The 26762-nt window shown below is 41.0% G+C and overlaps 1 protein-coding gene across 1 annotated transcript in view; it reads left to right on the top strand.

The window, feature by feature from the left end:
• Positions 1-3998: 3998 nt before the first annotated feature.
• The window catches only part of wnt4 (wingless-type MMTV integration site family, member 4), a 28461-nt gene continuing 5697 nt past the window's right edge, over positions 3999-26762 (top strand). Inside the window, exons 1-2 of the mRNA XM_084927487.1 lie at positions 3999-4732; positions 25929-26010. Of these exons, the coding sequence (XP_084783613.1) occupies positions 4656-4732; positions 25929-26010 (159 nt within the window). The 5' untranslated portion in view covers positions 3999-4655. The remainder of the gene's footprint in view (positions 4733-25928; positions 26011-26762) is intronic.

Here is a 26762-nt window from a genome sequence, read left to right as displayed (position 1 = left end):
CTCCCCACAAGATTTTTTTTTGGCCTCAGCTATAAATGATTTAGCTTTGATAATTAAAATTAATTATAATATGTTAATGAGCTGCATTTAAAATCCATATATTATGTAAGAACTTATGAATTTCTGATTTCCTATTCATCATCGCCAAGTTCCTTTACTCACTTCCTCCCTCTGTTGGCCAGTCAGCAGCAGAGCTGGTACAGGTGACCTCTTGGAGAACGACCTAGATGTGGTTTGGTGGGTCACCCACACCATTTCCATTCTGCTGAAATGCATGCTGGAGCTTTCCCAACAGCAACTCTCACATTCACTCTCTCCTGAGGTTACTGCAGGTGCCATGTGTCTCAGTGAGAAGCAATGGATGGTTGAGTGGGAAGACGAGGATTTGGAAGGAACCATCAGGACCAAAATGTAGGTCATCAGGTTCCCACACCAGCCTTGCTCCACCGTCCAAAGCCTCAACTCTGTGGGTATTTTTTCTGAACAACCTTCAGACTCTGTGCTCACATGATGAGAGAACATCAGAGAACCTTGTGAGTGACTGTTTTCAGGGTTTAGTTGATGCTACATTTTGGTCTTGTGTTTGAGTCTTTTGCACAGTTGAATTCATTCAGTTTGGCTGCTGGCGCAAAATCTCCCCGCAGGGATCGATACACACTTATCTTATCTATAAGCATCAAAATCAGCCAGATGACCTGTCTCGATCAGTGCTACAGTATGCGTGTATATTTAAGTGTGTGCGTATGTGGCAACCAGCAACCACACTGCACACAGCTGGTGGCCCAGCTGCAGCGTCTTGTCCCAGCAGGGTGTATTCTTAGCTCCTTAAAACCCAGTAAGTGAAATGAGATGAGACAAAACACACATAACCCAAACCTCAACCCCCCACCACACACACACACACATACACACACACAAGCGGTGAGGCGAGAGGCTACTGCTGAAGTTTGCTGTCTTTTTTTTTTCTCTGAGTCTGTCCACATCTGTGTGTGACTGAGACCGGCTCTGATGTCATATGTTCACGTACATCCGCATTACCCTAATTACATACACAGTTCCTGTCTTTTTATATATGTACCTTAAGCCTAGAAAATGCTGTTTCATTATTTAACATAATGAATATTCAAACCCATTTTAATAGATGTAGAAAGTCCCTTTGTAACATTTAATGTTTCTGTACTTTTGTTGTTGTTTGTCACAAAGAGTTATATTGTACTGTTATTTGAATAAATTTGTAATTTTGTTGACAGTGATAATTTAATTTTTTGTGTAAGTATATATGGATAGGCTTTATTATGTTGTTGTCCAGAAGGTTACCACCTTAATCTGCAGCCATCTGAACAGCACGCTGCTTTAACTTAGTCACTGGTTTTGTTATTACAAAAGCCTTTTTATTCATGTGTCATTTCACGCCTTGGGTGGGAGTAATGAAAAAAGTAAACCAACCGCCTGTCTATCCACCAACGAGGTCTAGGAAAGGTAATGAAAACTAAGGCTAGGTCTTTATCAGGAATGCTGTGGTAGTCTATATTTGACCCAAATTGTTTGGCTGAGTATTAAATTTCATTTACTGTTAAAGCGACTTACTCATGTTTGTACACCAACAGTGTCCTTTCAATATGTTGGACTTTGAGGGTCAACCTTGAAACCTGGGCACAAGCCTAAATACTTGTTTAGTAAAATCAGGTACAATGTGTTAGCTCACACTAAACACCGAGTCACACACAGAATCAGCCTTTCTTTGCAGCCTTTCTTTGCAGCCTTTCTTTGCAGCCACCCTCTGCAGCGTGTCTGCTCACAAGTACAGTTTCATCCAAGGTGGCCATGTCCTCAGTGATGACAAAAAGAAAGAAACGCAGAGTTAGTTTGTGTTTTTACAGCTAAAATGGAACTGCTGGCTTTAATAGTATATTTAAGTTCATTATAAATTTATTGCACTTGTCTCAATGTCTGTAATTTATTCTGCTCATTTTATACTTGAAAGTAAAAGGCTTAGAGTAGATACTCATTTTGGCAGCATGCAGCATTTGAGTGCCTGAACTGTTGCATTAAGAAATATGACTGAAACTGAACATAATTATTTCAAACCAAACCACAAATTCTGTGTACATTACATCCCTGGTCATTTTCCTGACACTGATAAACAGAAAGACCCAAAGCCTATAAAACTGGGTAATTCATGTGACCATATTAAATGATTTTTTTTAGGTTGCACAACTTTCATTTTATCATTTGTATTGCATTGCTCTTACACATTAGATTAGCCTGTATATACCATAACTTAGTAATGGTAATAATGTATATAATATCTTCTCATACCACACTACATGGCACTGTATTTATGTCCAGTAATATTTTACTTTCAAATCCTCAATCTGCTTTACTGAGCTGTATATGAACATAGAATAAATGCACATAAAAATACTGACATTTGTAATTTTTCACAATGTTGTCTTTTATCATTTATGTAATGGGTGTCCACAGAATGAAGAGCTACTCCTGAGGACGATATCATTATTAAATCTGCTTATTATTGAATTATATATAAACACACATATATAAGGTAAAGTTATCTATATTGTTATTTTGTTTCTTATGTTCCAAATATATTTATTATATGTAAAAGTTTTCATACATTATATGTAAAGACATCCTTATTATATGTACAGTAAAGTTATTCATTGTTCTTTCACCTAGCGCATACTTTTTTATCTTTACGTTTATGTCCTTATATTTTTATATGTTAATAAATATGTACGGTTTTGTTCTTTGTATTACATATGAGTTATAGCCCTATTACATTCAAATTAAAGTGATGTATTGTGCTTTCTCTTAATTCTTACTTTTTTTCTACGTTCAATTTTTTTTATACCTCTATCATATTACCTGTATCTTATATAGTATATGTAAAGGATTTTACCGTATTATATGTATGTATCGTTCCTTTACTGAGCCCTTACTTTCTCTGTATATCCATTTTACTGTCTGGATTTCCTCCCATGAGGCTGTCAATCAAGACATATCATTTATGATGTGTTTTATGCAGCACATTTACTGGATACATACTAACGCATATAAATGAAATAAATCTCGTTTTAGCTTAAATATAGTATATTTTCCAGGTGTAATTATACATATATTTATGCTCTTTATTTAAACAGTTATTTAAAAAGAAACAAACTTCTTGATGTTTTTGTTTACAGTATTTATTAATATGGGCTATCCTGGTAACAGCATTTGCTTATCCCCTCAGAGTTCCCCTCAGTATCATAACAAACTCTGTTTTATCACTTCATCCATATGAATAAATGTTCCGAACTAACCAACTGCCATGTTTCTTATGGCTGCAGCATCTTAACCAGAAATATTCTACATGTTTGTGTATCTTTTTATGCACATTTCCGCCATAACTCACTCAGACGTGTTTGGCATATATGGAGTTTTGGGGATTTTCACTGCATTTAAAAATCAAGCTCAGCGGTCAATTGAAGTGATGGTTCTGAATCGTGCACAATAAATAAGGCCGATTTGTTTGTAAGGTGATATTTTAATATTATTTACATAACAAAAAGTCTTCCACTTCCTCTTCTTCTGCGCCAGGATCAGGTGAGTCATGTGGAGTCCTCAATAGTCCTGCGCGAGCCCAGAATGGCTGCCTCACCTTATTATCCTCCTACAACTTTTTCATCAATCAGTAGCGTGGAGCTGACATTTGTCATATTATTGGGATTTTCTGGTTTCAAATGCAGACATTTTGCAGCCAAGCTTTAAATAGACTGTTGACCGCAGAATATTTGGTTGAGTGTGTGACAGGGAGAGCGAGGCGCTGCCAAGAAGTGCGTGCGGTTTGAGGTGTGTGTGTGTGTGTGTGTGTGTGTTGGACAGGAGTGGAGGGTGGCTGGGGAGGGCATTAGTGAATGGCTGTGCTATTGCATCCTCCCAGGAGACCTCTAAAACACACACACACCATAGTACCTTAGCAGCGCATTAAACCCGCCTCCTTCATCCGCAAAAAAACTCCCATCTCTCTGCCGTACCTCTATAACCTCGCGCCGCCCCTCAGCTAAAGTCAGTGCACACGCTCTCTCTTCTGCCAGACGCTCAAGGAGACGGCAGTGTGTGAGGAGGACCCGCGTGTATGCGCGCGCGCGTGTGTGTGTATGTGTGTGCGTGCATGTCTCGGGGTAAGGTCGGAGATTCCCCAGCACGCTGACAGGAGAGCCCCGCTTGTCTGAGAGCGGCAGCCGGCAGCGGGTGATAAAGCTTCAAGTGAAGAAGAGCAGCGGGAGGAAGAAGAACCGGCGGAGAGCTGCTTCATCTTGGCTTTTAAACTTGACTGCTTCTCCACGCGCTCTCCCGGCGCAGAGAAGGAAAGCAAACAAGTTGATTCCGAAGAAGGGTCGATTCAGCCAAAGCTGCACTAGATCTTTTTTTAAGCATCCCTTTGGAGCCCCTCTCCCCGTCCCTTCTGAGCGCGCAGTGACAGAAGGAGGGACGGGAGAACCGGGCAGACGGACCGTGAAGCTGCGCGTCTTCCCCGGTGCAGGACCCATTGGATGCGGGATGATGGATTAACAGCCTAGGCTGTGCACGACCCCCTTGTCCACCTCGGGATTATTTCGGCTCTCACTGACCCCCCCTCCTTCCCTCTCGAGATGACCGAGGAATATGTTTTGCGGTGCGTCCTGATGCTCTGCTGCGCGCTTCTCTCGGCCAACGCGAGTAACTGGCTGTAAGTTGGACGTTCACATTTCTAAACCAGAATCCACAAATCTCCGCTCTTGTATTTCACCTGTGCTCCTGTTTTCCTCCTCATCTACACATCATCTTCGTCTAACCCCCCACCCCGGCTCAGTGGGCGCACAGGTTAATGGTTAACCATCAGGCACACACTGTCTCTCTCTCACTTTCTCTCTTTCAGACTTAATAACTTACTAATATGGCTACCCCCCCCCCCCAAAAAAAAAAAAAAAACCCCACAAGTTTGGTCAGCTGTTTGTTTTGGAGTGATTGGACGATAAATTGCATTTTGCGCAAAAAAGTTAAAGATTTTTGTCTACATAACGTAATTAACTGACTGGTTTAAAAAAAATTAACATAAAGCCCAAGAGAAAAGTGGGCAAACTCAATGTGAGGCTCCTGTGTGCTGCTCTTATCAGCAGCAAAAAGTCAAATTAGGAGGGAGTTTTTGAATTAGGTTTTTTCTCTTTTGCAAAACTGAACAATTCCTCCTACTCTGAGAAACCAGACCAGGCATGAAGTAGATAAATAAATGCATATATAGATACAAATAAAAGTCCCCTTTCTTTAACTTGTAGAGAAACAGCAGGTTTTTATTTGAAGTAAAGTGCTCCCTTTTAAACCTTTTTAAATGAGTGAAATAAAATAGCAACTTCAATTTTGCAAACAAACACTAATGGTATGGGTGCATGACTAAAGATAAGAAGTTCAGTGAGGTCACTAAAAGCAAAACATCAGTATCATGCATTTGTTTTCAAAAGGTGTAACACACGGCCCGACGCTGTAGCCGAAGCGCACCGTGCCACCTCTTCTTCTGGGGGCCGGTCGGTTGGGTCGCGTGTGTGTGCCTGCTCTGAAGGCAGCCTGTGGGAGGTGGATAGGTGGGTTTCTGCATTCCTCTGCAGGCTCCGCTCCATTTTCTACTGCCATTCATTCCACTCACCTTTAGCAAATTTACAAGCAGTGCTCATCATTCAGGGGGGACTGTTTCATTTCCCCCCCCTCTTCCATAGAATCGAGGCTCTGTTGATATGAAGTCGAGCTGACAGAGAGCTATGTAGTGACTAATAACTACAGTATTCTCAAACTGTGGTTACTCACTTGACGATTTGTATTTTTATTTCCTCATAGTAGGGAGAGTTATAGTAGCCTTCTGTGTTTACGTCAGGCTGGTGCTGCAGACGGCCTGACTGATATTGCTGACAGATTCATCAGAGTAAGTTAAATTAAAGCCCTGCCAAACAGCACTGCCTACCTTGAACTCTGTCACTGAGTACAGGGTAATTGTGCTGTTTGGGGCTGAAGGCGTGGTGACAGCAGCACACAGCAGGCATGTACAGGCAGGCTGCCGAGCTGCCAGTCTGCTCTGCAGGATTAAACTGTTGAGGAAAATCTGTGTGTGAGTCCTCCACGCTTCAGCAAGGGTCAGAGGATGAGAAGCAGTTTCAGCATTGCTGTTACTACAGTGGCTCTGAAACATGCAATAACTACACCTGTTGTGTAACAGAGCAGGTTACCACTGTATGATCTGATTGGACAGAAGACGGGAGTTGCATGCAATGTTATTTACTTATACTAGGATTTTGACATACAGTAGTCTTGATGTAGTCAGTTGACTTGTGTGGAACCATAAATTGTATATAGAAGATGGACATGGCATGAGTTTTGAACACGTATTCTGTGTGAAGCCAGCAGGGGGCGACTTCTGTAGTTGCAAAAAGCTGTCCTGTTGTATAGAACTCTGTGGTAAAACTATCTTCAGGTGTCTTGATCTGTGACGTCGTTAAACACTCTCCTGATGAGTTTATGATGTCAGCTGCACATTTCAAGACCAAATATTACACATTGTTCATGTTGTAAATTACAAGCAAAGTCAAAATAGGAGGATAAAACAGTATGGTCACTGGCTAAGGATTCATCAATCAGATGTGGTTGTTTAACGCTGTAATGTGTTTGGTTTTGCAAAGCTGAGGGAAGAAGAGTCTGACTGATGCCCACTAGTGTTGTTCAATAATGGCAAAAAGTAATTACCATTATTTTGCCCAATATTGTGTTTACTGGTTTTTGTTTTGTTTTTTTGGCCAAATCAGTGGATTTCTTCACATTTGTTAAAAGGGGGGGATTCAAATGGGCTTCAATTATTAGTTAATAATTTAACTGAATGAATTAAATAAGTGTGAACTCAAGCAAACATTCCACAGCCTGGAGGGAAGTGTTTGGGCTTTAAAGGAGGGAGGAAAGGAAAGGAAAGGGACATGCTGAAAGAGTTATATTAGCAGCTCATGATTATTCCTTTGACCAAATCTAAATCCAGTCACTACTTTTAGTTTTTGTTTTTATGTAAACTTAATGCCCAAAGCAGTAGAGAAGCTTCAGATATCGAGATATATAGAAATATGCTTCAAAAGCAGACAAAACATAACAGAAGTTGAATGAGCATATTTGACCTTTAGTTTCAAATTATATATATATTTCAATATAATCAACACGTATCATGCAATAATTCAAAAGTATTAGTCTTAATAGATACTAGAAGGGATGCAGACTAAATCGAAGGATATGCGCCTACCGTTTTAATGTGTCTTATAACTCGACTTACTTAGAAATCTGGAAATAGAAACACTGAAAATCAGGGGTTTAAAGGGACATTACAAGGATTTAGTGATACACTTCCAAACAGTTCCAAACTCTTAGAAAAATTGAATTGGCAAAATCTAGAATACCCCGAAATTAACTCTGTCCTGAGAATTAAGCTCTTCATGAGCTTGAGCCTACGTTGCCCATAATGCAACTTGATAGTGTTGTTATCAGACCAGTCGACCCTTCCGGCCCAGTAAATACCCACACCTTTAAAACTACTTGGCCCCTGTTTGTAACAAAGGCACTTCAGTATAATGTATAATAATAATAACATAACAATGCTTTGTCTCCAAGCCAAAATAACCCTGATGTTATCACTATGACATAATTAGGATCGGGAATATGCTGAGTCATACTCCTAAACTGAAATCCTGGAACACACACACACACACACACACACACACACACACACACACACACACACACACACACACACACACACACACGCCTGTTTCGTTTCTGTTCCATAGCTAAGGATGACATCATGAAATCTATCTAAAATTAGCCTTTGGTAAACTGCTGGGCATTTTCACTTTTATGAATTACGAGAACAAATCCATTCCTATAAAGTAAGAATGTGCATGTTAGTTGATATTACAAAATAACTGAGTGAACTACAACTTCTGTTGAAGCAGTAAAGACTAGTAGAGTCACACTGAATGCTGAGGCTGTGTTCCGGTATAGAGCTCTTAAAATCCTGACTGACGAGGAGGTTAAACTGCTCGTCACGCCTCTCAGCTGTTCTTACATCACGCTGAACCGCAGCCTGAACCGGGCTGTTTGTTTACTTCACCTGCAGCTCTCCGTGTCACCTTTAGCCCATCCAACAGGATGTGATCCGCCAGATCTCTGTGGCTGCTGAGTCACATTTAGTGTCCCGTTTGACAAGCAGGGATCTGAATACTACTTTTCATTAATTTGTCTATCATCACCCTCCTCCTCCTCCTCCTCGGCTTCCTCTTACCCTGCACCGACTGGTTCTGCTGCGCCTGCCTGCTGCTCCTGGCCTTGTGGGTGTGTGTATGTGTGTGTGTGTGTCTTTGTGATTTTTGAACTTGAGTATGTGAGCTGGCATGTCCCCCAACAGTGGCACACGCTCAGTAATTACCACACTACACTGTGCAGGGGAATGGGAGCCACTTACATACGTGCGCACGCATGCACACATGCACACATGCACACACACACACACACACACAGATGTATTCTCCATCTACACTTGGTATAAACACGTAATCTGTATGTGAATAACTGATCTGCATACAGGAAAAAGATGCATTAATGCAGGATGTTTGTGCACCTGAGCACCATAAAGTAAGACAGACCACAGGCTGAGGTGGTCAAGCTCCAGCTGCCTCATACCATAAACCAAAGCTAGGCTCTCAAAGGCACAGGCACTATCATCGGCCTCAGCTCTGCCCTGGAATAAAACCAGAGCTCATGCAGAATCATGTCATGATGTATAGAGTGTTTGCTGACAAGTAGTTCACTTAACTCCACCTCATTTATTTACATAATTAAAACTGTGGCCATAATCGAGATGACAAAAATGAGAAAAAGCGAATACCAATGAAAAGAATGGGATTAATCAGATAACGTATCCGGATACAGCTCACATTACAGGACCATTTTGGAATTAGTTTTTTGTTTTGTTTTTATCTGGGTACTAACAAAGGTTTGTGATCGTCTCAATATTGCGCAACAGCGCTACAATTGTCAACCGCAAACGAACTGCAATAGAACCCGATATTGTTTTTTGACAGAGTGTAAACACAGAAATTAGCCACCTGTCTCCTCCCAGGACACTTTCCAGCTGACAGAGTCACCGACCCATCTTCCAATTAGTAACCTCAAAACTTCCATCGCTTTTCCTCCATCAGTTTTACTGCTTTGGCTTTTAGTGAAATGTCCTAACCAGATGGAATTTTGTGCAGAAATCCACAGCCACCAGATGATCAGACTTAGCTTTTCTTCTATTGATACCTTTGACTTGAGTGGGTGTTGTTGTATAGACGCCGTCCTGCTCATGATGACTTATAAAATCCCTGGTTAGCTTCTAACTTTTCCTCTAACAGGATCATCTGCAAAAATAATAAGGGAACACTCAATCATCAGAGTATAGACAGACAAAGCCAGTTAGACTTCAGGGAAGTCAGTAAGGAAGCATAAACCACTGTGGATCCATTTCAGCTGCAAATCCTCGAGGATGACACTTCTACATGTGATGTTGCAGAAAGGTGTGCTGTGACTCCCAACACAGTGTCAAGACTATGGAGGAGAAAGCAGGAGATGGGTCATTGGATGAAAAGAGGGGGGGTTAACCCAATAGCAGGGCTGGTATTTGTTTGTGCAGCAAACAGGAGCAGACTCAAACTGTCAGGAACAGACTCACTGAAGGCGGCATAAGAGTTCAGCATCCTCAGATGGGGCCGTTGCTCACAGCATAGCACCGCGCAGATCAATCGGCAAGACTCACTCAAGAACACCAGAACTGGCAGATCTGCCACTGGCACTCTGTTCTTGTCACAGATGAGACCATGCTCACACTGTCGGTGCAGTGGGCCCTGGACAACCCTGACCTCAAGTGGCCGGTATGTGTACGCAGTTCCTGGATGACGAAGATATTGACGCCACTGATTGGTCCTCAGGTTCCCCAAATCTGAATCTAACTTGCTGGTCCTAACACATCATCCCTGACATTGTCTCAAGCTACAAGCACTGACAGAGACAACAGCAAAAAGCAAACAAGAAAAAGATCTATCAGACGAGGGAGCTGTCTTGTCGTTGCCTCTCCTTGCATCTGTCGTCACTATGATTTGCCCTAAAGCAGGTTAAGTGGATTGACATTGGTTTATTGTTCCAAAGTGGACAAATCAATATCCCTGGAGTTTAACTGACTGTGTGTTATTATTGTTATTGAGCAGCGTTGTTTGCAAATATTGTAAGGATAACGTGCTAAACTGACGCCAAAGACGATTTAAAATAATTAATAACTGCAGTGGCAACAAAAAGATTACTTGACATTTGTCTGCGACAGATTCAGCAGTGTCTTCTTATTGACTTGAATGGAAGTTAAAAGCAGGGCAAAGTGTTGGTTTTGTTTTTCAGTGTCTTTGTGTGTGAACATATAAGCGTACTGCGCGTCCTGGATGAGCATGGTAAGGTGATAAAGAGATGGCAGCTGATCAGTAGTCAGAGAAAGCCCTGCGGTACACACTGGCGCCTCACACTGCTTTTCACACGCGCACTCTCTCTCTCACACGCGCGCACATGTGGTAAATCAGTGGCATGTTATTTCGAGCCCTCTTGTCACCAGAGTGTGTGCAATTATCGTGGCACACTTGGAGCCACGGGATAACCAGATTACAGCCGGTCCTGCTGGGGGCTGACGAGGAAACGCCGGCACCGCTGAAAGACAAGCAGCCCTGGCTGACCAACAGAGAGGTGCACGGGGCATTTAGAAGACATAACACGCTTTTGGAGGTCTGGGGGGTCCTGGGGTGAGAACAGCTGACTGCATTTCTGCTTTTGTACTACAGCGTCTGTGATGCTCCTGTGAGGCAGGAATAGGAAATGTTCCAAAAAATATCTCAACCGTACGCAGATGCAGGACAGTCATAGGTGCAGACAAGTGTTCTTAAACAATGTGAAGTTAGTTGTTCCACTGTTGCTACAACTGGCTGTAAATGGTGCCCATGTTAATAGAATGAGTATCTTCAGTATGTTATTGTAGCGTTACAATAGACGATACTAATGTTCATTTTATTGACAGTAAAAAAGCTCATAGCTAATGATTTCTCAAAGGCAAGAAACTCAGAAAGATCAAAATTTACAAAACTGACTTAATGTTTTATTCAAGATGACCCGAAACAAATGCATGAGACCCTAAACTACTGCGGGGTCTTTACCTCACAATATAAAGCATGCGAGGGGACTAATATTGTGATATTAGTCCCCCCTGTAAATAAAACTGAACTGAATATAAAGTTTTTTAAGTCGGAGCAGGCAATCACTTGTTCATAGGATTCTCTGTATAAGTATAAATTAGGTAATTCTATAGAGTAGTGTTAACTTGCTAGCAGAAAAGGTGAGAAGAACCATGCTAACCACATGCATGGGGACTTCTTTATATATCCAGTGTTATGTACAATACTTGGGTTATGTGCACATGTGTTAACTGTGTAAACAGTAAGCAGGAGCGGTAAATGGTGCAAGTCCTAACCTGCCTGCTCCGCATGAAGGATGTCATTTTCACAAGCCAGCTTATCTCCTTATCTATCCAACCTGAATGTGAAAATTAAAAAAAATAATCATAAAAATGTCTTTGACACTGTGGAAAAAGGCATTAATAATTGAACTATTCGGACACAATCCTATTCTATCCTCTTTATTCCAGTTTGTTAGGTACACTGGTACAACTGGTTGTTACCTCAAATATCTAATCAAATCAACATGGTAGAAACTCAGTGCATTCAGGCGTGGCCAAGATGACCTGCTGATGTTGAAATGAGCATCTGAATGGGCAAGAAAGGTGATATAAGTGACTTTGAGCATGGCATGGCTGTTAGTGCCAGGTTGGCTGCTCTGAGTATTTCAGAACCTGGAATTTTGCAATCTTACCATCTCCAGGACCACAAAAGAGAAAACTGGTGAGCAGCAGTTCTTCTGGTGAAGTTTCTTTGTTGATGCCAGAAGTCAAAGGAGAATGGTCCGGCTGCTTCAAGCTGATAGGAATGCAACACTAACTGAATAACCACTCGTTATAACCAGGCTATGCAAAACAGCACCTGGTAACGAACGTCGATGCAGATGAGCTACAGCAACAGAAGACCACACAAGTTGCAATTCCTGTCGGCTAAGAACTAGAAACTGAGGGCAAAGTCAGACAACAGCAGACTGGAAAAACTGGAAAATGGACCAAACGACGTGACAGCATGGATCCATCCTGGAGGATCTCAGGTGGTGTAATGGTGTGGAGGATATTTTCTTGGCACACTTTGGACACCTCAGTACCAGATGAGCCTGTCTGAGTATTGTTGCTGACCATGTCCATCCCTTTATAACCACAGTGTACACACTTTCTGGCAGCTGCTTCCAGCAGGACAATACACCCTGTCACAAAGGTCAAATCACATCCATGCTGTCATGTCAACATGGACCAAAATCTCTGATGAGCAGTCTGCTGAAAATGTACCCTGAAAAATTAAGACTGAAAGCAAAGGGGATCCAAACTAAGTGTCCAATGACTTCCTACCATAAGGCCCCCTTCCCACTCTGAATTGGATAAATGGAAGATGATTGTATATCTTGGGGTTATAATAGCTGCAGTCAGAATATTGATCGCTTTTCTTCTATGTACATTCTAGCCACATCTGGCTCTTTCTAGCACATGTTAGCTTATGTCTTGGTTTATTAACTGATATTCTACCTGATTGAAAGGCAGTGGTTTTCAACAACTAAACTCAGTTAATTAATGTCTTCAGGTAAGGTGCATCATGCTAAACAAACACGGCTCAAGACAAAGACACATTTACTTAAATTTCTCTGGAAGTGCATGAAAGCATTTAAGTGCAGCTTAAGAAAGTGACACATTGTATGTTGTTGTTGTTCTTCAATGTGATTGTCTTCGATCAACTTGTGGTTAAAAGTCCGGAAATTATTTTTATTACTCCCTGGACGCTTGTTTCTTTGATTGAAGCATGCAGCAGGCCCTACACTGATGGGCAGAGCCTGGCTTCTTCATTTACATCCAATCACAGTTTCAGGAGATAACTCCACTGTGGTTGTGAGCGCTGCTACAGCTAACCTCTGGATTAGCTTGAATGTGATCTTCCTAAAGGTTGTCTGAATGGGTTACCATTCAAATATATGCAATATGCTTGCATACAGGAGTGTAGGATGGACACTGGCTCAGTGCTATTTAAAGAAGATGATTTTTTAAATGTACCATCCACCAATTTTTTTTTCTGCCTCTATTTGTCAGCTTTTAAGGACACTGACACCAGCATACTTTGACTACTAGCTTTATCACCCGAATGAGAGAATTTTGACCGACAAATAGAGACTTGCTTGCTCACAAGCTGATATCATCATGCATGCCTATCATCTTTGTCCTACCAAACCCAGCTACACAAAACCATCCAGTTAGCTGGCTAATGTTACCTAAACACAGAAACGGCCACAGGTACATGTCACAGGAATCAGACACGGCCAAGTCCTGCATTTAGAAATAATCAGCTGTTCACAGCTATTGTTTCCCGCACACACACGAACACACACACACACACACACACACACACACACACACACACACACACACACACACACAGTAATTGGCTTGTAGCCTTTTGAGGCTACCAGGCAGGAGGTTAATTTCATGGCTTTTACTGCTTCTTTCTCCAAACGTGTGTGAAAATGTGTTTTTGTGTGCAAGTGTGTGAGGGTTGTGGGGTTGGCAGAGCATGTTATTTTTAGGGGGAAATGAGCAGCTCTAGTGGAGCCAGCAGCATATAAATACACCAAGACAAACGTAGAGGCGCGCAGACACACACACACACACACACAGCTGCAGAGCAAACTGTAGACCGTGCATTAATTGAACTCATCAGACTGTTTGACCTCTCACCTTTTAACACTTTAATCTTTTATCACTTAACCATCTCCCTGCCTCACAGCCACTTTTCCTTCTCTTGCCTTCACCGTCTGACCTTAAACGATTCCCTCTGAGCTTTTTTCCATCCTCCCCTCCTTATCTCTCATTCTTTCCACTGAAGGTACTGTCTCTCTCCCCTACTTTTATTTTTTGTGCGGGTGTCACAAGGACGTTTTGAGTATTATGTCTCAAATGAATACAACACCCGACACATCCACCAAACAACACCGACACCAGCTTCTTAAACCAGCTACTGCATGTCAGCGGTATTGACATGCAGAGAGAGATATCATGCATGCGATGAGGGCTTATAAGAAAACAAAAAAAAACACAAACTTTTTGCTTCTCTTTGTTTTAAGCCCGTTTCCTAACGATGCTTTGCCATTATAAATGCAGATATGATCCTGCTTAATTAGATTATATAATAAAAGAGGGGTGAAGAAAAAGCATTAACTGCATATATAATTGAGCAAATGCTGTGCTATCCCAAAACATTTTACATTCTGCCATTCCTAACACATATTTACATTTAAGGCTTTTTTTTTTAGTTTATATATTTTCTTTTTAACTTGAGATAAACATGTCTTACCCATTACCCTGGGTTAACAGATATAATATTTTTTAAATATATAATAAAAACATATCTAATAAAAGAAGTAAACCTGTGTGTAGGTGGAGTGAAGTGATCAGAATACTTACTGTGAAGCCATTCACTGCACTCAGATGTCATTTTTCTTCTTTTCTTTGGGCTATACACGCTTGGCAATTTTGGCCATCTGCTGGTTTGAATCAAAAAGCAACTGGCTGGCTTCAAATGTGAAATAGAAATGTCATGCAGATGTACTGCCAGAGACAGAAGGAGCAATGTAAAAAGTATAAAATCACTGAAGTTCTGCTTTTAAGCAGTTTCAAGCTGCAGTCATACAGTGCAAACAGACACCTGCTGAACGGTGCTAAAAAACTACCAAAATAATATAACTTCATTCACCAAAACTGAGGCACAGTTTGTACCACACAGCAAGCCATATGCAGCCTTTTCAGAATCTGCGCTGAAGCTTTAGGATCCCAATGTCAAGTGCCTATTGGAGGAACTGCTGTTTTTGGCACCAGTGTTGCCACTTGGAAACACTCAAATAACAAAATAAAATAAAATTTTAAAAAAAGTTATTTTTACTGATCGTGGTGTAAAAACGCCTGCTGCAAAACCAGTCAGCATGAATGTGGTTTCTGGAAGACTGGGTTATAAAACACTGCAAGCGCAACGTCATTGCGTCGATTTGACAAAGTGGATTATGCAGGTTCCTTCACACGCTGGATATAAAGTATTTATATCGTTTATAATGCATATATTTGGAAACAGAAAATGTTTGGATATCTTGATTATCTCCATGTGGCATACACTGACACCTTCGTTAGGGATTTTTAAATGTTATCCGTCATGGGTCAATCATTTTTGCACTTCCATATAAGGTCAGCTGTAACCCTATTACAGTTGGATATGTGGACAAGAAGCCTCTACCACTGCCAGAGTGTTTTCCAAATACTAATTTGTACAGGCACATGTACAACACTAGCTGTTCACAGCAGCGTAAAGCCATCAGGAAGTTTAGAAGCTGGAGAGTTTAGTACTGTGTTGATGCTCAGTGTGGGAAGGTGGTTTAAACCAAACTGAGAGAATAGTGCCCTCTACAGGTCAGTATCTGCTTTACATGCTGTGTGAAACACTGCAGAGGGCACACTGAGGGTTAGCTGGGGCCACTTGTTTTTGAATGTATACTGCCCTCATGTTCTCCACCAGCAGTGCTCATTGTAAAAGTTTATTATTTCATTTGATTTTACTGCGCTGCTGAAAAATGACCGTCAGTGCATGTTGACTGTAACTGGTAGTAGGCTTGTCTCAGCTCTTGTAAAACAAGCACACAGTCCCTCGGCAGAAAAGACTCTTTTCTTGCAGCGCTCCTCCTCGCACTTCCCATTTATGCTATATTTACCGGTCACTGTGTACCTCTGCTGTGTGTTCAGTACTGGAAAGTCAAACATGAGGATATTTTCATATAAATACACACTGGAGACGATGGCGGTGCAGAGAGTGTGCTGCAGTTTGGAAGCATTTGTGTCATTTTGTGTGAAGAGACTGACTGAAGCACAGATCACAGCTTCTACCCCAGCTCTCTCTCGTCTGCAGGTTCTCTTCCTTTTGGCCCTCTTTTTATTTTTGTGGTGAGAAGAGAGACTTTTGAAAGGAGAGAGGTCAAATCTAGCACCGAGCAGGGGTGTTTCTGTGCACTCTGTCCAGGTACTCTGGCTCCTTCCTGCAGTCCAAAGACTTACAGTCAGAAGGGTTAGGTTAACTGGTCATCCTACATTCCCCTCTCTCTCTTTCTAATCTATATATTTGATACAGGAAGAGAGCAAAGAAGAGAGAAAGTCTAAATAGCAGCTCTCCTCTGTACATTTGCACTTAGTTTACCTCAGCTGGTTCTCTTCAAGGTACTTGCTGATTCTGATCATTTGTCTGTACTGATATCTCATATAGCCACTACAGTCTGTACCAACAAAGTTCATACGTACCAACATATCCTGGTTTGCACTCGGGTACTTCCTGGTGGCATTGGTGTAGGGTGTGTGTGTGTGTGTGTTTGTTTGTGTGTGTGCCCTTGAAAGCATGATGGTAGTTTTGGTACAAAATATATCTATCTCACATCTGAGCCAAACAATGAAGTTTTGCTTTTCAGTTTGTGGGTGTTGCAAAAAGTATTCTGCTAAAAAAGATGAACATTAACTGAACTTAGTCTCTACCCCTGAACCCACATGGGTTCAAAAATCACTCTGTCTGGTTTTAGTGCAACATCTTAAATCACAGACTTTTTACAGCTTCAAACCAGGAGCGTCGTGGGTGTTTGAATGACCAGATATTATATTTAGAATACTTTATTACAACTGACAAAATGTTATCATTTTATGAATGAGTTATATGAAAAAGCTTTATTAATGGCCACCAGTGTTGTTCAAGTTACTTGAAAAAAGTAAATAGTTACTTATTACTGATTACTTCTCCAAAAAAGTAATCCCATTACTTTACTGATTACTTATTTTCAAAACTAATTAGCTACTTATTACTAAGTTACTTTTAAAAACATGATACACAATCTGAATACGTAATAAAGCAACAGACCTTTCAGCCCAATTTTATTTTTTCTGCATAATGCATCATATAAAACTGAAACAAATGGAAAGCCTCTTTTTAAAACTTGTTTCATTAGTTTGAATTTTATGCACATTGCACTAAGCAAAAATTTAATTATATGCAACAGTCGTTGTCTTGAAGAAATGTGTTTAACATTTGAACCTCTTTTGTGCATATTCCAGCATATAAAATAAAATAAAGTTTTGTGTTTACATTCACTCTTTCAAATAAATGCAAGTAAAACAAAGCAGAAAATAAATAAAATCAAAGATTTGGCAGGACTAAGTCCTGTCTCTTAAATCTATTGTCACCTGTTTAGCAGGAGTGGGGCGGGTGGAGGTTTGTCCAGTGCCACAGCAGTCAAGTCAGTGGGAGGATCTGGGGGTTTCTCTGTGAATGTCACGTTCCCGTGGCAGCGTGCTCGGTGCTCGCTCAGATTTCAAGTTAAATTTTTTGCTGTAGAAAAAAGTTTTCTTCCCACGCAGAGTGAACAGTGGACACTAATGTTTTTGTCACTTCTTACAGAGTCAAACTCTTTAAATGCTGCACGGTCGTACTCTGTCCTGCACTCCATATTATCCATTGTTGATCTGCACACGTCTGTTGCTGCCACGGGCGTCACACGCTCGTACGTCATTGTCATGAGACACTCTCACAAACAGAATCACGGCATGCTTAAGGAAAGTAACAGTAATCTAATTACTTTTTTTGCAATAGTAATCCCTTACTTTACTCATTACTTGAAAAAAGTAATGGGATTACAGTAACGCGTTAATGCCCATCTCTGATGGTGACACAGGGCTCATATTGTTATAGAAATACAAACAGGAGTTCTTGAATGGTATTCATTTCTTTTTTATGTAGCTGCAATAAACCTGCAGCTATGGCGGCGCTCTGTTTATATTTATCTGTTATTTTCAGTTTCAGCCTCTCATGAGTGTGGGGTGGAGGGTGAAAGGTATGGAGCATTCCACCTGAAGCGCGGTGCGTTCGCAGGCCGCTGTGTGTTTGTGTTGCATTACACGTCGCAGCCTTCACAGCACCATTGGCTCCACTGGGCTTAGGCTTCTGAGATTTAGGCACGCAAGCACCAGAGACCCGAGAGACAGAGGGAGAAGAGGGGGAGAAACCGGGATGATGTGTGTGTGTGTGTGTGTGTGTGTGTGTGTGTGTGTGTGTGTGTGTGTGTGTGTGTGTGTGTGTGTGTGTGTGTGTGGTGTTCTGTCCTTCTACGGGTTGACTCCTCTGTAGAGGTGTTTTGTTAACCTCATCTCTGGGAAGTGAAGTGTATACACTGCAAAATGAACAGATAAAGTGGGAGAGGACTCACACACACACCCAAGGCCTTCAACTAGCTTTCCCACGCACACACACACATCTATAAAATTACCTGAATAACAAGTTATCCATTGTTTATTAAATGTTTCCAGGGTGAATGTCAGGCCAGAGCGATGCCATCCAGCTGCTTCTGTCTCTTTGTGTGGGTGCTGCTGTCAGTCGTTTTGCGATTTTGGGCCTTTTTTTGTTTTGGGGGATTATTTCGTGCTGACTGACGGTCTCCCAGCTGGATGCCTTGACCCAAACGTAGCACCATGCCCAAGGCTATGCTAGAAAACAAAGACAGATCAAAAGCCCCACATGTCTTTGATGAGAGCCGTGCAACTGCAATCGAGCAAATCAGAGGGAAGAGTTGAAGTGGACTCGATCCAGTTCAGATGGAGGGAGGGAGATGAGGGGCAGGACCTGTTGAAAATGATCAGAGGATGTACCTCACAGAGAGCTAGAGGGTCGACCGTGAGGCCCAGGGTTCCCTTGAAACCGTGCGGATTTACCTGAGCAAAACATTTCCAGGCTAAATTTAAAGAATTTGCACAAAGAACCACCTTTAGCAGCAATAACTTGAAGTCATCATTTTCTGTATAACTTTATCAGTCTCTGATAATTGTGGAGGGATTTTGGCTCACTCTTCTTTAGAGGGGTGCTTCCGTTCATTGAGGTTTGCTGACATTCATTCACGCACAGCTCTCATAAGATCCCACCACAGCATCTCAGTCAGGCTGATGTCCACACTTCGACTGGGTTTTTCATTCTGTTGTAGATTTTCTGGTCTGTTTGGGTTTTTCTGTAATTTCTATGAACGTTGCGCAGTCTGACCTTGGGGCGACATCCACTCCTGAGAGGACTGTGGTTTGTGTGTTAACACACATCTGAATGCTCCAGACCAGGAAACTGCAAAAAGCACCTGGCTGCTACTTACCCTCTTAATTCCTACAGAAGCAGTAAGGGTGTACTTACTTTGCTAGTTTCCTAGCTGGACTAGGAAGGGTGACCTTATCTTTACAGGCTTCAGGCAAATCCAAAGTTATTGTTCTCACACACTGTTGTCTCTGAAGAGTTAAAGGAAAACTGTCATGTTTGCACCGTTCACTTTTTAACCAAATCTCAACATTATTCAAACAACTGGCAAAGTCGTGTTTCATGTCTTTTCAGCCACTTTTTGCTCAATGGGGACTTCTGTTCTTTCCCAGTTTCTGCAACAGTATTAACCTTTCAAAGAGGAATCAGAAGTTACATTTATAATCAATAAAATACACACTTGCACATTTTAGTACAGCCAATCAGGAGTGTGACTTGTTGCATGGTGAGTTAATAGTATGACACCAGCGCTTGTGGTTGGAGTGGCCTGTATTACTTACCGCATGAATCCTTCTGAACACACGATTACCAAAGCAGCTCCACATTGTCAGCATTGCTCAAGATCTCAACACTGTTCAGCTTTATTGACGTCAGATCTAAGACCCAGGTGGACCACGCATGGCTCAGATTAGTGATATAATTTGCTGACTTTGTGTCTTTGTCTTCAGCGCTATCGTTTAAACGTACGCTACCATGTACATTTCTTTGAATGTATTGGATTTAATTGTACTCTGTCTTGTAAAATACCTTGTACTCTTTTTTTTCTGATTAAAAACATTACTCTGGTAGCTGTAGTTTGTAGATATTTTCCTTTTACAAACCCAAACCTCTGAGTGACTTATAAAATATGATTTGGCACTGCGTGTGCACACAGGTGTTTTGACTTACGCGCCTTGATTAGAAAGGTTGGAGGTCGTTCAGATTGGAGTTGTGCAAATCCACATATGCTGGGAATTTACTTACCAATATGTTCTAATAATAATGATAAATATGTATCTTGTCCAGACAGTAAGCCATTTATATTCTTCCAGTACTTGTTCCTTGTTACACTTTTCATTTGTATTGCTTGTTGACATTTCTACACTGTGTACAATTCAAAAAACATCCGAGTCCTCTTTCCACCAAATTACATCTTAGCACATCACAGATAAACATTTCAGTGAAATGCATACATAATGTCTCCTCTGATTACCTGTTTGTTGATTACTGTTCATGATCTCATCCTTCACACTCTCATGTTGTTTAATGATGATGTCACTAAATAATGAGGTCTGCAAATGTCAGGTTTTAGTGTCCTTTGTTAAAGGTTTAAGTTCAGGGTTTTACGTGGATTCAGTTTGGCTTCAAAAAGACAAATATTTTATAAAATGACGGTTTATTGTTAAATGATTAACACAACATTCATTTTGAAGTCTTCAGGTCTTTTGAAGCATCTTGCTTTATCATCTAGTCTACTCTAAATTAAATCACAATGCAACAAACAAACCTGTAAAGAGTACTTGAAAGTAGCCACAGAAGCCCTGAACACATTTGAAAATAAATGAGGTGATAAATTGTGAAGGAATGGGGGTCATTTTCATAAAGACTTTCATGCATGACTTGTGTTTGCAATAAGAGAAATCCCCCAGTTGCTAGTCATTAGGAAGAATGCAAGTTTACAGCACCTCCGCATTGCCCACACTTTTTCTGACTCAACAAATGAATATCCACACTTTCTCTTTCCAGCTCAGACCTTCTGTGGCTCCGTAGTTGCTTAATGCTGCATGTTGTCCAAGCCAACATGCAAGTCACTACAGGGAGTGCAGAATTATTAGGCAAATGAGTATTTTGTCCACATCATCCTCTTCATGCATGTTGTCTTACTCCAAGCTGTATAGGCTCGAAAGCCTACTACCAATTAAGCATATTAGGTGATGTGCATCTCTGTAATGAGAAGGGGTGTGGTCTAATGACATCAACACCCTATATCAGGTGTGCATAATTATTAGGCAACGTCCTTTCCTTTGGCAAAATGGGTCAAAAGAAGGACTTGACAGGCTCAGAAAAGTCAAAAATAGTGAGATATCTTGCAGAGGGATGCAGCAGTCTCAAAATTGCAAAGCTTCTGAAGCGTGATCATCGAACAATCAAGCGTTTCATTCAAAATAGTCAACAGGGTCGCAAGAAGCGTGTGGAAAAACCAAGGCGCAAAATAACTGCCCATGAACTGAGAAAAGTCAAGCGTGCAGCTGCCAAGATGCCACTTGCCACCAATTTGGCCATATTTCAGAGCTGCAACATCACTGGAGTGCCCAAAAGCACAAGGTGTGCAATACTCAGAGACATGGCCAAGGTAAGAAAGGCTGAAAGACGACCACCACTGAACAAGACACACAAGCTGAAACGTCAAGACTGGGCCAAGAAATATCTCAAGACTGATTTTTCTAAGGTTTTATGGACTGATGAAATGAGAGTGAGTCTTGATGGGCCAGATGGATGGGCCCGTGGCTGGATTGGTAAAGGGCAGAGAGCTCCAGTCCGACTCAGACGCCAGCAAGGTGGAGGTGGAGTACTGGTTTGGGCTGGTATCATCAAAGATGAGCTTGTGGGGCCTTTTCGGGTTGAGGATGGAGTCAAGCTCAACTCCCAGTCCTACTGCCAGTTTCTGAAAGACACCTTCTTCAAGCAGTGGTACAGGAAGAAGTCTGCATCCTTCAAGAAAAACATGATTTTCATGCAGGACAATGCTCCATCACACGCGTCCAAGTACTCCACAGCGTGGCTGGCAAGAAAGGGTATAAAAGAAGAAAAACTAATGACATGGCCACCTTGTTCATCTGATCTGAACCCCATTGAGAACCTGTGGTCCATCATCAAATGTGAGATTTACAAGGAGGGAAAACAGTACACCTCTCTGAACAGTGTCTGGGAGGCTGTGGTTGCTGCTGCACGCAATGTTGATGGTGAACAGATCAAAACACTGACAGAATCCATGGATGGCAGGCTTTTGAGTGTCCTTGCAAAGAAAGGTGGCTATATTGGTCGCTGATTTGTTTTTGTTTTGTTTTTGAATGTCAGAAATGAATATTTGTGAATGTGGAGATGTTATATTGGTTTCACTGGTAAAAATAAATAATTGAAATGGGTATATATTTGTTTTTTGTTAAGTTGCCTAATAATTATGCACAGTAATAGTCACCTGCACACACAGATATCCCCCTAAAATAGCTAAAACTAAAAACAAACTAAAAACTACTTCCAAAAACATTCAGCTTTGATATTAATGAGTTTTTTGGGTTCATTGAGAACATGATTGTTGTTCAATAATAAAATTATTCCTCAAAAATACAACTTGCCTAATAATTCTGCACTCCCTGTATTTATCAGAGCATGTTACTTCTGCAATACACTAAAATGTGATACATTTCATAGAGTTAATTGTAGCCATTTCAAATTTTTACATATTCCATGTGTAAGTCTGTACAGACTCTCTGTTGAAGGTCAGCATGGAGGTGCTTTAACTTTCAGAGCGCATGATGTCAATCGTTTGGGAGGATGTGAGCAGATGCGGCTAAGAGGTGGCAGAGTGGCAGAGAGTAGGGTTATCACAGTGATGAGTGTTTAATCCAGACACTGTCTGGATGGGAAGAGAAAAAGTCCATGGAACAGACAGAGAGAAAGAGAGAGGAAGACATTATCTCAGCTGTTGAGAGGTGGCGATGAAGGGGGTGAAGGGGGAGGAGGAGCTGTTTGACCTCAAGAAGGACGGCATCGTAATACTGCCCCATTAACACGTGTTACATCCACCAGGTCATTGTGTCCCATCTAGGGTCAGGGCTAGTGTTTTGGTAACGTTAGCATCCACCCTTTTTATAGAACGCTCGTCACTACACCCAAACAGGGAAGCTGTAATGCCAAAAGGAATGCATGCGATTTCAGATTTTTTACTTATTTAGCATATGACTTAAAGAAAACTAATCTTAGTAAGGTCTCCAGTGATCTGGTGGATGTTAAGAGGTTAAAAGAGTTGAGCAGTGGCTACAAGCCAACTTTATTAAACGATCTATAGCCTTAGCCAGTGTAAAGAACTTCAGCTGGCTTTGTGTTATATTAAAGTTTGGTCTGTAATCTTACAGAAGAATTCTTTGCAGTCTGGTTGTGCGCCATGGCTTGATTGAGATGGGCAAGCAGGGCTTTACAGAGGTATGTGTGGTCTGGGAACTCATAACCCAAGACTCATAAAAGAAGCTGGGGGAACCTGAAGGAAATACACGTCTACTTGTACAGAATAATAGTCTAAAAGTTAATTCTGTTGGAATTTGCCTTTATTAAGGGACATTTTGGTATTCAAACTCAGACCAGTGCCCATTTACTGAATTCTTTCTTACATAGTAAAATCAGCCATGTCTCCTAAAAAGACATGGCTATACGACTATATAACTATATGCAGGGCTCTTTTTTTCCTCTCGTTTTCTCCCTTCAGAAATACCTTACAGTGAGACCAACAGGTGGTTAAAGAATTAGTCACAGCCCATTATTTCAACTTTTTAGCTTCTAAGCTTTCTTTTTTTAATCTCAGATTTAGACTCCTTTTTACTAACTTTTGGAAATGACCAAAAGTTACAATAGATGCTTTCAAACATTAACTATATTAAACCTTGAAAACTGAGGTTTTCAAGGTCATTTTTTGCCCCAAAAGTGGCAAGAAAATAAATTACATTTAACAAATGTGCATGTGTTTCTTTCAAAATGTGATTGAGAATCCAGCACAGGTCTGTGGAAAGATGCCTGATAAAACAGGGTGTTCACTTCAAAATCTAGATATGATGCCACATTTGAAAGTGTATGCCAGCTTTTGAGCGTTTTGAGTTAATACATATACTACTAAATATACTGATGCTGTGAAGCCACACAGAACACATCACAATCCAATGTTTCCTGAGAACTGAGAGATCAATACTCAGCTCTTCTTTGGATTTCGCCTGCTAAAGAACACGGTTTGGCATCCCTCCATGTCTTAGCAAAGCCTTTTGATGCATTAATAACAGTTTTTTTGAGGACCAGTTTTTAGACCTGTGTGTCTGAAGCTTTAGCAGTCAATTATACAGTGACTGACAGCAACCTCCAGAAACCACTCACAACCAGTTGGAGAATACTCACTTTTCCCTAGTGAAGGTGGTCGCCAACTGGTCTGTAGCCTTGTGTGATTGCTGATTAACACCTCCTGAATCTTCCTCTGCAGATATTTACTCACAGATATGAGGCTGGAAATTAATTTCCAGCAAGATGCAAAAATTAGCATAAAAAGCAAACAAAAAGTACATATGGAATACAACTTTTATTTTAATACTTTTATACACCAGTTTATTCACTGACACTACACTGTATGAAAATGATATTCATAAGTGTCTTGAAATTAGAGATACAATATGAACTCAGGAAAAGTGTTAGTATCATTATCATTGTTTATAAAACATTATTCTTCATTTATTATTTTCTTTTTATTATTTTCTTCTGGCTTTGTTTTGGCAAAATCTTGTTGTAAAATTGCCATTTTGCTGTATTTCACAAAAGCAGGTGTAATAGTTAAACTTCAGCCTTCACATTTCCCCTAAATAATTTACCAAAATAAAATTAATCATTATTAGATACCAATTTCTAACCTGTGTTTGGTTTTTCCCCTTTTTGGGAAAATGAAAACAACTAAGGATCACATCTGTTTGTTTTAGAAAAACAAAAACATTTTAGACTCAACATGTACATGCATATGACGTCTTGGGACACTGAGGGGTGCAGACAGTACACACCTTGGGTAGTTATGAGAAAGCCTATTTCTGTAAGGTGAAGCTATGACTTGAGATATGAGGCTGAGGTGGAAGTGGTAGGGTCAGGGCATCCAGACTGATGCCATTTTCTCACATATCTTAGACTGTGTGTGTGTGTGTGTGTGTGTGTGTGTGTGTGTGTGTGTGTGTGTGTGTGTGTGTGTGTGTGTGTGTGTGTGTGTGTGTGTGTGTCTCCCTGACCTGTCTGGCCTGGAGGTGGTGTGTTTGTGTGATAAGCCACTTTCCCTCCTCTCAGTGTCCTCACAGTTGGATGTTCATCCAAAACATTCCCACAAAGGCACGGGAGCTTTTTGCAGCTCTGCTTCCCAACTGTAAGAATGATTAATGATGAGCATGGCTCAAGAAAGTCTGCAAGTTAGTTCAGGCTGGATACTCGAGTTGCTGCTTGCATCATACGCCTGACTCTCCTTACTCTTCTTACTTCACCAGCATCCTCCTGTAAGCTCCAAGTAAATGTTTGTTCAAGACTCACAAATTTCTTTGTGTATCATATTTGCACTGAATGATGATCTTGGAGGGGGGAGGGAGCCAGTTTGGCAAGCAGCCCATATAGCATAAAGTTTAATGCAGAGCCCTGTTCAAATCCACCTTGAGGCCATTTACTGTGTCTCCTTCATCAATGTGTATTTGTAAAATGAAATATTGCTTTTTGAGCTCACTAAAGAAGCCTTGTTGTTTTTTCCACTAGGTACCTCGCCAAGCTGTCATCAGTGGGGAGCATCAGGGACGAGGAGACGTGTGAGAGGTTACGAGGCCTGATCCAGAGACAGGTACTCCACTCAACTGTAGTAATAAGTTACTAAGTCAGTTATGAAGTTACAAATGCACTTGTTTTTCACTATAAAAAGTTATATTCAGTCAAGGTGAGCTGTCCATCAGTGTCCATCAGTCCACACCCAAAACTCCAATATCAGTATGGATATACATAAAGAGCAATACTATCCATACAGGGCAAACATATTTATTGCACCAGCCTACAAGCATGGCTTCCTAAGGCTGTAAAGTTGGCCATTTTAACATGGAAGTCTCTGGGGGATTGAATCATTTTTGGACCCAGCCTGAAATGTTCATGGAAGGACCTGCAAAGGAATTTCAACTTGCATCACTGAGGGTTGCAGATGATTTTAACAAGCATGTAAGTCCTTAATCATGAAAAAGAATTTATAAACTACTGCTATCAATCATTTTTAAGGTTTGATAGAGTAGACTAGTAAAACCAAGCTGTTAATTCTTGAAAAGTTCTACATTCAAAGAATTTGAGCGTAAAAAAAATGTGTACATAAAGCGGTTTTAAGGATTGTTAGCTTGTTGGTTTTCTGATGTCAGTTGTTAGCAGAAACAAAACCAGCCTGCTTCCTCTTGAGAGGACAACACTTCATAGATGAGTCCTTGGAAGATTCAGAAACTGGGGCCTGACTTGTACATCAACCCCAACAAGCTAAGGCTACTATGTTACTTGATATGGTAGCATCTACAGAATACATCAAAGGCTTCTAGGCTACATTATGACATTGTTTGCAAC

The sequence above is a fragment of the Perissodus microlepis genome, chromosome 5 (genome assembly GCF_051167445.1).
Source record: "Perissodus microlepis isolate ML-2025 ecotype Zambia chromosome 5, ASM5116744v1, whole genome shotgun sequence".
Classification (NCBI taxonomy): Eukaryota; Metazoa; Chordata; class Actinopteri; order Cichliformes; family Cichlidae; genus Perissodus; species Perissodus microlepis.
This window is presented reverse-complemented; position numbering and strand designations above follow the sequence as displayed.